The sequence below is a fragment of the Cydia pomonella genome, chromosome 24 (genome assembly GCF_033807575.1).
Source record: "Cydia pomonella isolate Wapato2018A chromosome 24, ilCydPomo1, whole genome shotgun sequence".
NCBI classification, from domain to species: Eukaryota; Metazoa; Arthropoda; class Insecta; order Lepidoptera; family Tortricidae; genus Cydia; species Cydia pomonella.
The window spans coordinates 1,673,211-1,689,008 of NC_084726.1; the positions used below are offsets into that span (position 1 = coordinate 1,673,211).

The 15,798-nt window shown below is 42.5% G+C and overlaps 2 protein-coding genes across 2 annotated transcripts in view; one reads left to right on the plus strand and one right to left on the minus strand.

The window, feature by feature from the left end:
- LOC133531045 (uncharacterized) overlaps positions 1-15,798 on the minus strand; it is a 452,747-nt gene that overhangs the window by 192,160 nt on the left and 244,789 nt on the right. The gene's annotated exons all lie outside the window — the stretch shown is intronic.
- Positions 1-15,798, plus strand: part of LOC133531202 (uncharacterized) — a 41,075-nt gene that overhangs the window by 3,676 nt on the left and 21,601 nt on the right. Inside the window, exons 3-6 of the mRNA XM_061869340.1 lie at positions 1,939-2,993; positions 3,513-3,681; positions 5,867-6,039; positions 8,643-8,860. Of these exons, the coding sequence (XP_061725324.1) occupies positions 1,939-2,993; positions 3,513-3,681; positions 5,867-6,039; positions 8,643-8,860 (1,615 nt within the window). The remainder of the gene's footprint in view (positions 1-1,938; positions 2,994-3,512; positions 3,682-5,866; positions 6,040-8,642; positions 8,861-15,798) is intronic.

Consider the following 15,798-nt stretch of genomic DNA (forward strand, 5'->3'; position numbering starts at 1 on the left):
TTACAGTTAATTTTTGTATAAACGTTAGGATTATTGTTTTATACGACAGTTAAAAGGAGATTAAATATTAATGAGGTCTTGTTCGGGGTCAATGTGTTAGAGATGTCTCTTTATATAATTATAGTCATTGACGGGTTTTTATCAAACATAAATAATGTTTGTTTGCTGTCTGGAATTCTGGATTACAACTTTGTACTTAATAATGCACTGGCGCCACGTTAAACACACATGTAGGGCAAGTTATATGACCTTTTTTCTTCAATAAGGTGTCGAAACTGAAGGTTTGCCAGTATAAATACAAATAAATAAATAAATATTATAGTACATTATTACACAAATTGACTAAGTCCCACAGTAAGCTCAATAAGGCTTGTGTTGTAGGTACCTAGACTGCCTAGACAACGATATATATAATATATAATTATAAATACTTAAATACATAGAAAACACCCATGACTAAGAAACAAATGTCCGTGTTCATCACACAAATATATGCTCTTACCAGGATTTGAACCCGGGACCATCAGCTTCATAGGATTATGGTCCTCAATTCCTTAAAATTAGGGAAGCTGGTGGGAAAAAGAATTAATACTAAAATGCATTTTGAATTATTATTTTGTACCTCTCGCCTTCGAGACAACGGGGTGTTGGGGGTCTGACGCCATAGCGTTTATAAGGGAAGTGGGACGTAGGATTAGGGAGAAGACCTCTGATGCCCGCGCGGGTTCGTACCTGGTGCAGAGGTTGGCCATCGCTATCCAGTGCGGTAACGCGGCAAGTGTGATGGGCACCTTTGCACCCGGTGCAGCTCACGGAGGTCTTTTAGAATAAGATAGTTTATTTAGCATAGCATTGTACTCGTAGTTTATTGATATTTATTGTTTTGTGTGTATTTGTTTCTAAATGTATGTCACTTTTTGTTGAACCTACTGTAAAATGTATGTATCATAAAATAAACCTATTTTGAATTAAACAAATATTTATAGTTGTTTCTAAATAAAGTTCATTTTCTTAAAAACAACACTGAAACAAAAGGAATCCTTATTTGTTTTTTCAAAGTTTAAATCATGTTGATATGAAGTACATTATAATGCACAATGGGCCTTAAGAGGATAGATGTCACATCCTCATTATAATCAGCGCCGCGTCACCAGCCACATTCGAAACATACATTATACAACGTATGATAATAACAATGACATCATTCAAATGATTGTCATTGTCAGTGATGTCAAAATACATTTTGAGACTATCCTCCCCCTCGAATTCCTCTGTGCAAAAGTTGTGCTAGGAATTTTTACGCAACAAAAGGCGAAATTTGCGACGGAAGATATGGCCGTTAAACGGGCTGCCCTTTTGTATCAATTATTCTACATACTCTGAAAATCTACTTCTGTTTAAAATTTTAATAATTATCGTCATATCCCTTGGCTATATCACTAGATATTTTATACTAAAATTATACTATCAGAGTCAGACCAAGTTAACTCGGCATAGTTTTTTTTTAGTTTATTCAGAAACCAAACGTAATATAAACACTTTAAAAAGGCATTTCTATGTGCTTAAACCATATAGAAATGCCCGCACTCGTGCTCTGAATCTGACCTGAGAGATGCCTTTAAATATCAATAAACTCAATAAACAATATGAATAAACTTTGACCATGATTAGGTTTCAAGGTCTGATGATGAAGCCGGAAGATAGGCACTGGCATTCCATGATGGAATATCGTATCATAGTCGAGTTTGCACTGAGAAAGGTCACGTAATGGACTTAGAACACGATCAGGTTTCAAGATTATAACAAACCTATTATATATTGACTTGGAAGTTTTTCATTTATCTCAAATATATCCTGAGCAAAAAGAACACCTTGGCCGCGAATTGCTAAAAGCGTGTTTTTCTAGCGTTTTTTAAACTATTAATTAATTTTTTGCAGAAATTACTCATCGCATGTCATCAACAAACGTCGTTATACGAATCTGGTGTCATATGTTACCACCGAACAAGGATTACGAAGAAACAGACCGACAAGACACCGTAATTCAGACCTGGGGCGTATACTTCACGGGTCTAAGGTATTTAGGGGCCAATTTAGCCTTAAATTTCACTTCAGACTGCTTCAAAAGCAATACCCTAGTTTTTCAAATGCACGGCGGATACTTTTGCTCATACAAAAGTCTCAAACTTGATATAATACCACCGGAGAACGAGATAGAACATAGTTCGCTATCTTCAGATTCTTCCGGTAAAACAAAAACACTGGAAACTAGATTTATTCAAAATCATAAAGCGAAATCTAGATCAATATCACCGAGTAAATATTCTAGACGGACGGATAAAGAGTATTCGAAAAGCCACAGTCCAGTTGAAAGGGGATTTCAACAGAATTTTCCTACAATAAAGAACTCTGTAAGTTTAAATATAGGGCAGAGTAGTAGAGATTTCAAAGAGAGGAGTGAAGAAAAGAAATTAGATCCTAATTTAATATATGAACATTCTCCGGATACTCAAGATGTGAAAGAGTTTAGAAGTGATGTGAACTGTGATAATTTATCTAAGAACGCTTCAAAAGAAGATTTATCAGAGAATAGAATAGATTTGAGTGAGACCGCTGAAAATTATGATCTAAGGAACGAATCTGATGTACCAAAGTATCGGTATCATGCTTTGAGCTTTTTGAAATCAGAAATCAGACCTAGTTATAATTCTGATAAATTACAGAAGTTGCATATATTGCAATATTCAATAAAGAAGAAACAAGAAGCTGTGCAGGATATAAAAGAGAAAATATACAAAAATTCAGCGTTGACTAGTAATTTAACAGATGAATTTGGTGATGAAGTGAGATTAAAAAGTAGGTCCCAGAGGAATTTGTTTTCTCCAGATGAAGATTTGGAGAAGATTGTGAAGAATGGTAAGGTTAAGGATGAGAAGCCGGTTTCTAATGGACCGAGGCTGGCGTTGAAGTTGAATGATCTCCTATCTTTTAAGGTTGGTATTTGCGTAAATAGTTTCTCTTTTTGGTATAGGGATGATAGTACAGTCAGCGTCAAATACTTCGTAGCAGTCAAAGTAGCCAAATAGCTCGGTACACCATATATTTAGTATGGTGTATCGAACTATTTGGCCACTTTGACTGCTACGAAGTATTTGACGCTGACTGTATATATTGAATTTAGTAACAAAATTTAATTTCAGCCTCACATCCTTATCTGTTCTGTACTATTCAACTTCCACTGTTTCTTTTTTTAATTCTTGTTGTTGTTAATGTATTATCTTCTTTGTAATAATTGATGTGTTGTCTGAATAAATATAAAAAAATAATCTAGTTAAATAGTTAGAAATTGAGCAATTTATCGCAATAAATAAGCCACAACAAAATAAGACCTCAAAAATTAAAAATTTAAGTTTTTTTAATTTTCATAATAAAAAAAAGTAGAAAATGCAAATGGTGTTATTTTATTAAAAATAGATTCCTTACACTTTATTAAAAAATACAAAATATTTCAGTCAAAACCATCGCCTTTCCAAAGGGCAGAGCATGTAAGGCTAACGAAGCAGATAGAAATATTGCGGTTCAAGAGAATATTACTGGCGGATGAAAGAGATAGCAAGCTAGCTAACATACGGAGGCTGAAAGAAACGCATGCGAAGCTGTGCGAGGAAAATCAGGATTTAGGTGAGTTATTCAAGTTTAACATGAAAAAAAAAACGGCATTGGAATGGCATTTACTCGTTCCGATTTCTTCCGTAGCATCGAAACTACTGATACTGATAGATAACGTATAAGATAAAAATTTTATGAATAAATAATTGAATTGATGAGGCGTTGATTCATTTTGGCTATTAGAGAAGGTATATTCAATGAATGCTTTTTGTGGAGGCCGGTCTCTTTAAGCTTATTCGGTCTACAATCTACATGTTATGTTGTAAGTATGTAACTTTACTTTTGAGTGGCATTAACGTGAGACACTTCATTCGTTTCTTGTCTATTTGTCTGTTTTAATTTCTTGTCTTTTAATTGTTTATATAAGAATTCGTGTCTTGGAGAGGATGTCTGAGGATAATTTAATTATTGTTTTTTTTTAATTATATTTTATTTCTGACACTTAGAGACTTATTCATCTCTAAAGAACTTTAGTATTTGCTGTTTTTATTTTTTTTATCATAGTTTTTTCGTGTAATTCGAAATTTAGAGGCTATACATCTCTAATATTTCATTGATTCCATATTTGTAATTGTATTTTGTTATTTTTGTTCATTATAAAAAATTGACATGTAGAAGTGCCCCTGTGGTCTATTTGCTGAACAAATATTTGATCGATACCCCTCCGACGGCCAAAGATGGCCACAGACGCACAGTTACAGTGTAATATTAACCTCTTGGACGCCAGACGGCGAAGGAATATGCCGCGCCCCGGACGCCAGGCACACCCGATTATTTAAGCGAAACTGAACTTTATGGAGTTCCGCGAAATTTCCTATTCAATTGGCGAAGCTGTCGGCTGTAGCCGACGTTGGCGTCCTTGGCAAGACTTTCCGATGACGGCCAGAGCCGACTGTGGCGGTCAATAGGTTAATCTTCCTGTATTCTAATAAGGTTCACGATGGCGCGTTAATACAAAAAACGTGCTGTTCAAAGGAATAACTGATTTCTGACATAATAAGAAATAGAATCACGCGTTATTTTGCGGAAATCCATACTACATAAAACAAAAAAAAAAACAACGTTGTGCATTTTTGATATTTTGGAATGGTTAGGGAATAATTTTGCACGAATTTCTTTAATTATCAGTATAAAAGTACTATCATTTATGTGGTAAAATACAATACTCATTTATTGCGCTATCGTACACAAACATGACAATTTATGTTACATTGAAAATGTAACTACTGGTTTCAATGACATTGTAACAGGTTTTCGATCAGGTCACGTGTCCGTCTTACGAATTTTCAATCTGTCGAATCTGTCGGTCACGTGACCTGTCGCGAGTTCAACATTTATTCCCCATCACAAAAAGTGCACAGCGCCGCTAAAGAAGTATTTACTTCAAAAATATTTGCTGATCCGCGAAAAGATAACATTATATTTACTTCCGTATTTTTACATTGCAATTAATGATATCTGACTCCAAAAAAAAAACCGGCCAAGAGCATGTCGGGCCACGCTCAGTGTAGGGTTCCGTAGTTACTCTTCCGTCACAATAAGCTAAACTGGAGCTTAAAGTGTAGTAAATGGTACCTTTCACCCGAGTTAAACAAATAGGCGAATTTGCATAATCAGTACCTAATTAAAGTAAGTCTTTTTACTATGAAGGGAAAACTTTTTGCGATAACTCAAAAACAGCTAAACTGATCATGTCCGCTATAGTTTTCATTTAATGTCTTTGTTAAGCTCTACTTTCACGATTTTTTTCATATTTTTTGGACCTATGGTTCAAAAGTTAGAGGGGGGGGACACTTTTTTTTTCTTTCGGAGCGATTATCTCCGAATATATTCACTTTATCAAAAAAAGTTTCTTGAAAACCCCTATTAGTTTTGAAAGACCTTTCCAACGATACCCCACACTCTAGGGTTAAAGCGAAAAAAAAAAATCACCCCCACTTTACGTGTAGGGGAGGTACCCTAAAAAAAATTTAATTTTTAGATTTTATTGCACGACTTTGTCGGCTTTATTGATTTATATATCCATGCCAAATTTCAGCTTTCTAGCACTAACGACCACGGAGCAAAGCCTCGGACACACAGACAGACAGACAGACAGACAGACAGACAGACGGACATGGCGAAACTATAAGGGTTCCGTTTTATGCTATTTGGCTACGGAACCCTAAAAAAAACAGGTATTTGTTATATATTGCAGGTCTAGAACTAATGCAGGGTTACCACAGCCTGTCCCGGCGGTCGGAGCGGCTGCGGGAGCGGCGCCGGGCGGCGGCGGCGCTGCGGGAGCTGGCCGCGCGCGCGCACGGGGAGCTGGCCGCGCACAGCGACTCGCTGCTGCAACAGTTGGCGCAGATATTCTATATTGAGCAGGTAATGGCTATACAACACACAACATTTAAAGGGTCGGCAACGCGCATGTGACCTCTCTGGAGTTGCAGGCGTACATAGGCTACGGAGACTGCTTACCATCAGGCGGGCCGTATGCTTGTTTGCCACCGACGTAGTATAAAAAAAAAAAAAAAACAAAAGACACATAGTCACAAAAAAATAACACCTATACATAAAGTATATGTTCGTTCAATAGACTGCTAGTACAGTACCCCTAGTGTAAAATTATTCGATGGCGTAACGTGACGTACGCGTTTGCGTTAAGTCTCATTTTGTATGGGATTTTGAGTTTCCAAAACGTCCTGCTTGGCGCGCTGTCTAAATCCCATACTAAATGAGACTTAACGCAAACGCGTACGTCACGTTTCGAAATCGAATTTTACACCAGGGGCTCTGTACAACAATGCGTTTCGTGCAATGTTACGGCTACCGTGGCGGTGTAGTGCGTCTGGTAAGTTCGTCGAGAACAGAGTAGATGACTTTTACGCTATAATGCGTAAAAGTCATTGGTCGTTTGTCGGGAGAGTGAGCGAATCGGCGAACAGTATTGTTAAGACTGTACGAAACATGCTATTGTAGGAGTAAGGTTTGACTTACACCTTTTTAATCTTAGCTTAGTTTAATGTAATATAATATATTACTTAATAATAATTGTAATTACCCCTTACATTTCATTAAAGTGTCAAAAGGGCCTCTACGTGTTGGCTTCGGCTCCGCGCACGCCTCCCAAAGGTCCGGAACACCATTGTTCCGTGATGGGAAAGACATTGTAATTGTAACTTTAATTTTTAAATTGGAATGTAATGGGTTTATACCTTACTAAATAGCATATTTATGTTTTTGTTTTTATTTATTTATAAACACACGGAAAGACGATGTGTAATTTTTTTTTTTATTTTTTTTTACGGACATTCTTACATAATTGACTAAGTTCCACGGTAAGCTCATAAAGGCTCGTGTTGTGAGCACTCAGACAACGCTATATATAATATACAAATACTTAAATATATAGAAAACACCCATGACTTAAGAACAAATATCTATGCTCATCACACAAATACATGCCCTTACTGACCATCGGCTTCATAGGCAGGGTCACTACACACTAGGCTAGGTCGCTCGATAAAATTCAGTAATAAAAAATACAAAAAATAAATAAATAAACATTCATAAAACATATCACACAACACTAGGGTGAATATCCCAAGCAATAAAATTTGATGGCAAGACTGAAAACGCTGGTGCAGAAAGTCAAAATAGTCATGTACTATTTTTTTTGGAAACATCTCTTAGCTATCGACTTCGGGCAATAACTAATATTAAAATATTAAATAATTTAATCATTGAAAAAAAAAGGCCCAATTTTTCATTCAGGTGGGTTGTCCGGAACCCAGTTATTCTTGTTTAATGCCGCATAACTAAAACTATACAAGATATCAAATTAGTTTTTAGTTCACTATAATACCATATCAATAAAGAACCCTTTAAAATATTACTTGCTTACTAACTCTTTAATAAACCCCCTTATTATGCGTAAAGAAATTTGTCCGGCAAAATAATCCTTATTACCGCGGACAAATTTCATCGACGTTTATTGGCTAAGTTTGACTTCGTACGCCCCCCCGCCTCCTGCGCACTTTGAGAGTCAGTTGTGCCGCGGCTCTCACCGCAAGAAGACGTCGATGTGATGCCGAATAGATCCGCTACACACGTGAGTAATGTCATTTCGATGTACGGGGACAAAAAAAATATCATTCCGGAGTTTGCTATATCTTTTTTGTTTCATATTTGTTATTTTTCAAATATTTACAGATCGTGTATTTTGTACTTGTGAGTTTAAATGTCGCGATAGTTAATGAATGTGGGATTTAGTTATTTTTTTATAATTTTATTTCACCTCGGTTTATCATTCCACCAATTTCATTCCGGTGATTTCGGTGTAGTAAAATGGCTCAATACCCACCAGAATGAAAATAACACCGGAATGATACCAAAAGTAGGCGGAGTTCCTTGCATACTTATCATTCACGTGCGAGTCATTTTTTTCATTCCGGTGGAAAAATGTCATTCAGGTGGAGTGTTACTTATATCATTCCTGTGTATACTTATCATTCACGTGCGAGTCAATTTTTTAATCTCCGATAATTCTCAAAAGGCTTAAGATATCAAGTGCTCTGTAAGAGGCTTATCAAAGAACAGTCTGAGGTGTCGATTGACATTAAAAGAAACATCGAAGAAACGTAAATAAAGAATTACACCGGAATGACACAAAAAACTAGTACTGTTGAAATTGACCCACTACTTAAAGTAGCGTACCGTCAACTGGGGTAAATAGGGACAGCTGGGGTGAATAGGAACATAATTTAAAATGAGATTTATCTGAAAATTTCTCAATATCTATTCACACACATTGTATCGTGCAAAATCTACTACTATTTTCAATCGAATGATACAATTTGTGTGGGTAGAGATTAGTAAATTGTCAGGTAAATCTCATTTGAACTATTGTCTTTATTCACCCCAGCCGTCCCTATTCACCCCGGTTGACGGTATAAACTTATGATTGTTTTCCTTGTTGGCTGCAGGTAGACCAGAGCACGTGGAAGATCTGTGGCGTCCCCCTCCCCGTGTGCTCGGACGGCGCGCGCGCGGCCGCGGCCGCCGACGCCGTCGCCGCCGGCGCCGCGGCCCAGGCGCTCGTGCTGACGGCCGCCGTCCTGAACCTGCCGCTGCGATACAAGATCACGTTGCTGGGCTCGGCGACCAAGATATTGGATATAACTCCGGACTTACCTGACCCGAAGTAAGTCGATTTTCAAAGACGTTTCGTAGGTTAAGGTTTCTGGATGGCCGAGTTGTTGTGCTGACGGCCGCCGTCCTGAACCTGCCGCTGCGATACAAGATCACCCTGCTGGGCTCGGCGACTAAGATATTGGATATAACTCCGGACTTACCTGACCCGAAGTAAGTCGATTTTCAAAGACGTTTCTTAGGTTAAGGTTTCAGGATGGCCGAGTTGTTGTGCTGACGGCCGCCATCTTGAATTTACCGTTACGATACAAGATCACCTTGCTGGGCTCGGCGACCAAGATATTGGATATAACTCCGGACTTACCTGACCCGAAGTAAGTCGATTTTCAAAGACGTTTCTTAGGTTAAGGTTTCAGGATGGCCGAGTTGTTGTGCTGACGGCCGCCATCTTGAATTTACCGTTACGATACAAGATCACCTTGCTGGGCTCGGCGACCAAGATATTGGATATAACTCCGGACTTACCTGACCCGAAGTAAGTCGATTTTCAAAGACGTTTCTTAGGTTAAGGTTTCAGGATGGCCGAGTTGTTGTGCTGACGGCCGCCGTGCTGAACCTGCCGCTGCGATACAAGATCACGTTGCTGGGCTCGGCGACCAAGATATTGGATATAACTCCGGACTTACCTGACCCGAAGTAAGTCGATTTTCAAAGACGTTTCGTAGGTTAAGGTTTCTGGATGGCCGAGTTGTTGTGCTGACGGCCGCCGTCCTGAACCTGCCGCTGCGATACAAGATCACCCTGCTGGGCTCGGCGACTAAGATATTGGATATAACTCCGGACTTACCTGACCCGAAGTAAGTCGATTTTCAAAGACGTTTCTTAGGTTAAGGTTTCAGGATGGCCGAGTTGTTGTGCTGACGGCCGCCATCTTGAATTTACCGTTACGATACAAGATCACCTTGCTGGGCTCGGCGACCAAGATATTGGATATAACTCCGGACTTACCTGACCCGAAGTAAGTCGATTTTCAAAGACGTTTCTTAGGTTAAGGTTTCAGGATGGCCGAGTTGTTGTGCTGACGGCCGCCATCTTGAATTTACCGTTACGATACAAGATCACCTTGCTGGGCTCGGCGACCAAGATATTGGATATAACTCCGGACTTACCTGACCCGAAGTAAGTCGATTTTCAAAGACGTTTCTTAGGTTAAGGTTTCAGGATGGCCGAGTTGTTGTGCTGACGGCCGCCATCTTGAATTTACCGTTACGATACAAGATCACCTTGCTGGGCTCGGCGACTCCGGACTTACCTGACCCGAAGTAAGTCGATTTTCAAAGACGTTTCGTAGGTTAAGGTTTCTGGATGGCCGAGTGTTGTGCTGACGGCCGCCGTCCTGAACCTGCCGCTGCGATACAAGATCACCCTGCTGGGCTCGGCGACTAAGATATTGGATATAACTCCGGACTTACCTGACCCGAAGTAAGTCGATTTTCAAAGACGTTTCTTAGGTTAAGGTTTCAGGATGGCCGAGTTGTTGTGCTGACGGCCGCCATCTTGAATTTACCGTTACGATACAAGATCACCTTGCTGGGCTCGGCGACCAAGATATTGGATATAACTCCGGACTTACCTGACCCGAAGTAAGTCGATTTTCAAAGACGTTTCTTAGGTTAAGGTTTCAGGATGGCCGAGTTGTTGTGCTGACGGCCGCCATCTTGAATTTACCGTTACGATACAAGATCACCTTGCTGGGCTCGGCGACTCCGGACTTACCTGACCCGAAGTAAGTCGATTTTCAAAGACGTTTCGTAGGTTAAGGTTTCTGGATGGCCGAGTTGTTGTGCTGACGGCCGCCGTCCTGAACCTGCCGCTGCGATACAAGATCACCCTGCTGGGCTCGGCGACTAAGATATTGGATATAACTCCGGACTTACCTGACCCGAAGTAAGTCGATTTTCAAAGACGTTTCTTAGGTTAAGGTTTCAGGATGGCCGAGTTGTTGTGCTGACGGCCGCCATCTTGAATTTACCGTTACGATACAAGATCACCTTGCTGGGCTCGGCGACCAAGATATTGGATATAACTCCGGACTTACCTGACCCGAAGTAAGTCGATTTTCAAAGACGTTTCTTAGGTTAAGGTTTCAGGATGGCCGAGTTGTTGTGCTGACGGCCGCCATCTTGAATTTACCGTTACGATACAAGATCACCTTGCTGGGCTCGGCGACTCCGGACTTACCTGACCCGAAGTAAGTCGATTTTCAAAGACGTTTCGTAGGTTAAGGTTTCTGGATGGCCGAGTTGTTGTGCTGACGGCCGCCGTCCTGAACCTGCCGCTGCGATACAAGATCACCCTGCTGGGCTCGGCGACTAAGATATTGGATATAACTCCGGACTTACCTGACCCGAAGTAAGTCGATTTTCAAAGACGTTTCTTAGGTTAAGGTTTCAGGATGGCCGAGTTGTTGTGCTGACGGCCGCCATCTTGAATTTACCGTTACGATACAAGATCACCTTGCTGGGCTCGGCGACCAAGATATTGGATATAAATCCGGACTTACCTGACCCGAAGTAAGTCGATTTTCAAAGACGTTTCTTAGGTTAAGGTTTCAGGATGGCCGAGTTGTTGTGCTGACGGCCGCCATCTTGAATTTACCGTTACGATACAAGATCACCTTGCTGGGCTCGGCGACTCCGGACTTACCTGACCCGAAGTAAGTCGATTTTCAAAGACGTTTCGTAGGTTAAGGTTTCTGGATGGCCGAGTTGTTGTGCTGACGGCCGCCGTCCTGAACCTGCCGCTGCGATACAAGATCACCCTGCTGGGCTCGGCGACTAAGATATTGGATATAACTCCGGACTTACCTGACCCGAAGTAAGGCGATTTTCAAAGACGTTTCTTAGGTTAAGGTTTCAGGATGGCCGAGTTGTTGTGCTGACGGCCGCCATCTTGAATTTACCGTTACGATACAAGATCACCTTGCTGGGCTCGGCGACCAAGATATTGGATATAACTCCGGACTTACCTGACCCGAAGTAAGTCGATTTTCAAAGACGTTTCTTAGGTTAAGGTTTCAGGATGGCCGAGTTGTTGTGCTGACGGCCGCCATCTTGAATTTACCGTTACGATACAAGATCACCTTGCTGGGCTCGGCGACTCCGGACTTACCTGACCCGAAGTAAGTCGATTTTCAAAGACGTTTCGTAGGTTAAGGTTTCTGGATGGCCGAGTTGTTGTGCTGACGGCCGCCGTCCTGAACCTGCCGCTGCGATACAAGATCACCCTGCTGGGCTCGGCGACTAAGATATTGGATATAACTCCGGACTTACCTGACCCGAAGTAAGTCGATTTTCAAAGACGTTTCTTAGGTTAAGGTTTCAGGATGGCCGAGTTGTTGTGCTGACGGCCGCCATCTTGAATTTGCCGTTACGATACAAGATCACCTTGCTGGGCTCGGCGACCAAGATATTGGATATAACTCCGGACTTACCTGACCCGAAGTAAGTCGATTTTCAAAGACGTTTCTTAGGTTAAGGTTTCAGGATGGCCGAGTTGTTGTGCTGACGGCCGCCATCTTGAATTTACCGTTACGATACAAGATCACCTTGCTGGGCTCGGCGACTCCGGACTTACCTGACCCGAAGTAAGTCGATTTTCAAAGACGTTTCGTAGGTTAAGGTTTCTGGATGGCCGAGTTGTTGTGCTGACGGCCGCCGTCCTGAACCTGCCGCTGCGATACAAGATCACCCTGCTGGGCTCGGCGACTAAGATATTGGATATAACTCCGGACTTACCTGACCCGAAGTAAGTCGATTTTCAAAGACGTTTCTTAGGTTAAGGTTTCAGGATGGCCGAGTTGTTGTGCTGACGGCCGCCATCTTGAATTTGCCGTTACGATACAAGATCACCTTGCTGGGCTCGGCGACCAAGATATTGGATATAACTCCGGACTTACCTGACCCGAAGTAAGTCGATTTTCAAAGACGTTTCTTAGGTTAAGGTTTCAGGATGGCCGAGTTGTTGTGCTGACGGCCGCCATCTTGAATTTACCGTTACGATACAAGATCACCTTGCTGGGCTCGGCGACTCCGGACTTACCTGACCCGAAGTAAGTCGATTTTCAAAGACGTTTCGTAGGTTAAGGTTTCTGGATGGCCGAGTTGTTGTGCTGACGGCCGCCGTCCTGAACCTGCCGCTGCGATACAAGATCACCCTGCTGGGCTCGGCGACTAAGATATTGGATATAACTCCGGACTTACCTGACCCGAAGTAAGTCGATTTTCAAAGACGTTTCTTAGGTTAAGGTTTCAGGATGGCCGAGTTGTTGTGCTGACGGCCGCCATCTTGAATTTACCGTTACGATACAAGATCACCTTGCTGGGCTCGGCGACCAAGATATTGGATATAACTCCGGACTTACCTGACCCGAAGTAAGTCGATTTTCAAAGACGTTTCTTAGGTTAAGGTTTCAGGATGGCCGAGTTGTTGTGCTGACGGCCGCCATCTTGAATTTACCGTTACGATACAAGATCACCTTGCTGGGCTCGGCGACCAAGATATTGGATATAACTCCGGACTTACCTGACCCGAAGTAAGTCGATTTTCAAAGACGTTTCTTAGGTTAAGGTTTCAGGATGGCCGAGTTGTTGTGCTGACGGCCGCCGTGCTGAACCTGCCGCTGCGATACAAGATCACGTTGCTGGGCTCGGCGACCAAGATATTGGATATAACTCCGGACTTACCTGACCCGAAGTAAGTCGATTTTCAAAGACGTTTCGTAGGTTAAGGTTTCTGGATGGCCGAGTTGTTGTGCTGACGGCCGCCGTCCTGAACCTGCCGCTGCGATACAAGATCACCCTGCTGGGCTCGGCGACTAAGATATTGGATATAACTCCGGACTTACCTGACCCGAAGTAAGTCGATTTTCAAAGACGTTTCTTAGGTTAAGGTTTCAGGATGGCCGAGTTGTTGTGCTGACGGCCGCCATCTTGAATTTACCGTTACGATACAAGATCACCTTGCTGGGCTCGGCGACCAAGATATTGGATATAACTCCGGACTTACCTGACCCGAAGTAAGTCGATTTTCAAAGACGTTTCTTAGGTTAAGGTTTCAGGATGGCCGAGTTGTTGTGCTGACGGCCGCCATCTTGAATTTACCGTTACGATACAAGATCACCTTGCTGGGCTCGGCGACCAAGATATTGGATATAACTCCGGACTTACCTGACCCGAAGTAAGTCGATTTTCAAAGACGTTTCTTAGGTTAAGGTTTCAGGATGGCCGAGTTGTTGTGCTGACGGCCGCCATCTTGAATTTACCGTTACGATACAAGATCACCTTGCTGGGCTCGGCGACTCCGGACTTACCTGACCCGAAGTAAGTCGATTTTCAAAGACGTTTCGTAGGTTAAGGTTTCTGGATGGCCGAGTGTTGTGCTGACGGCCGCCGTCCTGAACCTGCCGCTGCGATACAAGATCACCCTGCTGGGCTCGGCGACTAAGATATTGGATATAACTCCGGACTTACCTGACCCGAAGTAAGTCGATTTTCAAAGACGTTTCTTAGGTTAAGGTTTCAGGATGGCCGAGTTGTTGTGCTGACGGCCGCCATCTTGAATTTACCGTTACGATACAAGATCACCTTGCTGGGCTCGGCGACCAAGATATTGGATATAACTCCGGACTTACCTGACCCGAAGTAAGTCGATTTTCAAAGACGTTTCTTAGGTTAAGGTTTCAGGATGGCCGAGTTGTTGTGCTGACGGCCGCCATCTTGAATTTACCGTTACGATACAAGATCACCTTGCTGGGCTCGGCGACTCCGGACTTACCTGACCCGAAGTAAGTCGATTTTCAAAGACGTTTCGTAGGTTAAGGTTTCTGGATGGCCGAGTTGTTGTGCTGACGGCCGCCGTCCTGAACCTGCCGCTGCGATACAAGATCACCCTGCTGGGCTCGGCGACTAAGATATTGGATATAACTCCGGACTTACCTGACCCGAAGTAAGTCGATTTTCAAAGACGTTTCTTAGGTTAAGGTTTCAGGATGGCCGAGTTGTTGTGCTGACGGCCGCCATCTTGAATTTACCGTTACGATACAAGATCACCTTGCTGGGCTCGGCGACCAAGATATTGGATATAACTCCGGACTTACCTGACCCGAAGTAAGTCGATTTTCAAAGACGTTTCTTAGGTTAAGGTTTCAGGATGGCCGAGTTGTTGTGCTGACGGCCGCCATCTTGAATTTACCGTTACGATACAAGATCACCTTGCTGGGCTCGGCGACTCCGGACTTACCTGACCCGAAGTAAGTCGATTTTCAAAGACGTTTCGTAGGTTAAGGTTTCTGGATGGCCGAGTTGTTGTGCTGACGGCCGCCGTCCTGAACCTGCCGCTGCGATACAAGATCACCCTGCTGGGCTCGGCGACTAAGATATTGGATATAACTCCGGACTTACCTGACCCGAAGTAAGTCGATTTTCAAAGACGTTTCTTAGGTTAAGGTTTCAGGATGGCCGAGTTGTTGTGCTGACGGCCGCCATCTTGAATTTACCGTTACGATACAAGATCACCTTGCTGGGCTCGGCGACCAAGATATTGGATATAAATCCGGACTTACCTGACCCGAAGTAAGTCGATTTTCAAAGACGTTTCTTAGGTTAAGGTTTCAGGATGGCCGAGTTGTTGTGCTGACGGCCGCCATCTTGAATTTACCGTTACGATACAAGATCACCTTGCTGGGCTCGGCGACTCCGGACTTACCTGACCCGAAGTAAGTCGATTTTCAAAGACGTTTCGTAGGTTAAGGTTTCTGGATGGCCGAGTTGTTGTGCTGACGGCCGCCGTCCTGAACCTGCCGCTGCGATACAAGATCACCCTGCTGGGCTCGGCGACTAAGATATTGGATATAACTCCGGACTTACCTGACCCGAAGTAAGGCGATTTTCAAAGACGTTTCTTAGGTTAAGGTTTCAGGATGGCCGAGTT